Source organism: Geospiza fortis, unplaced genomic scaffold, assembly GCF_000277835.1.
Source record: "Geospiza fortis unplaced genomic scaffold, GeoFor_1.0 scaffold408, whole genome shotgun sequence".
NCBI lineage: Eukaryota > Metazoa > Chordata > Aves > Passeriformes > Thraupidae > Geospiza > Geospiza fortis.
Window position 1 is genome coordinate 6,068,035 of NW_005054330.1, and position 457 is coordinate 6,068,491.

General features: G+C 66.3%; 1 protein-coding gene across 1 annotated transcript in view; it reads right to left on the reverse strand.

Annotated features, from left to right (window-relative positions):
* Positions 1-282: 282 nt before the first annotated feature.
* Positions 283-457, reverse strand: part of RPLP0 (ribosomal protein lateral stalk subunit P0) — a 3,131-nt gene continuing 2,956 nt past the window's right edge. The window contains exon 7 of the mRNA XM_031057406.1: positions 283-457. Coding sequence (XP_030913266.1) covers positions 354-457 — 104 coding nt within the window. The 3' untranslated portion in view covers positions 283-353.

Consider the following 457-nt stretch of genomic DNA (forward strand, 5'->3'; position numbering starts at 1 on the left):
AGCCCCGGCCGCACCACGCGGGGAGCCGGAACGGAACGGGACGGGCGGCGGCTGCACCGCCCAGACGTGCTGCGGGCACGGCCTGCGCTCGGCCCGGCCGGGAGATCCGCGCTGCGGCCCCGAGAACAACCGCTCCCCTGCAGCACCCGGGCCGGGGCACAACCGCTCCCTGCCGTGCCCCGGCCCGAGAACCACCATCGCCCTGGAGCGCAGGGCCCCTCGGGTAACACCCTTCCCAAACCCCAGCTGATATGGAGACTACACCATCGATGCAGGCACACATGAAGGTGTAAAATAGCTTTTTATTTCTCCCATCGGGCCAACTCTGTCAGAGGCAGAGAGGGTGGCTGCTGTTAGTCAAAGAGACCAAATCCCATGTCCTCGTCAGACTCCTCCGACTCCTCCTTTGCTGCCTCCTTCCCTGGAGCAGCAGCAGCGGCAGCAGCAGGTGCAGCTG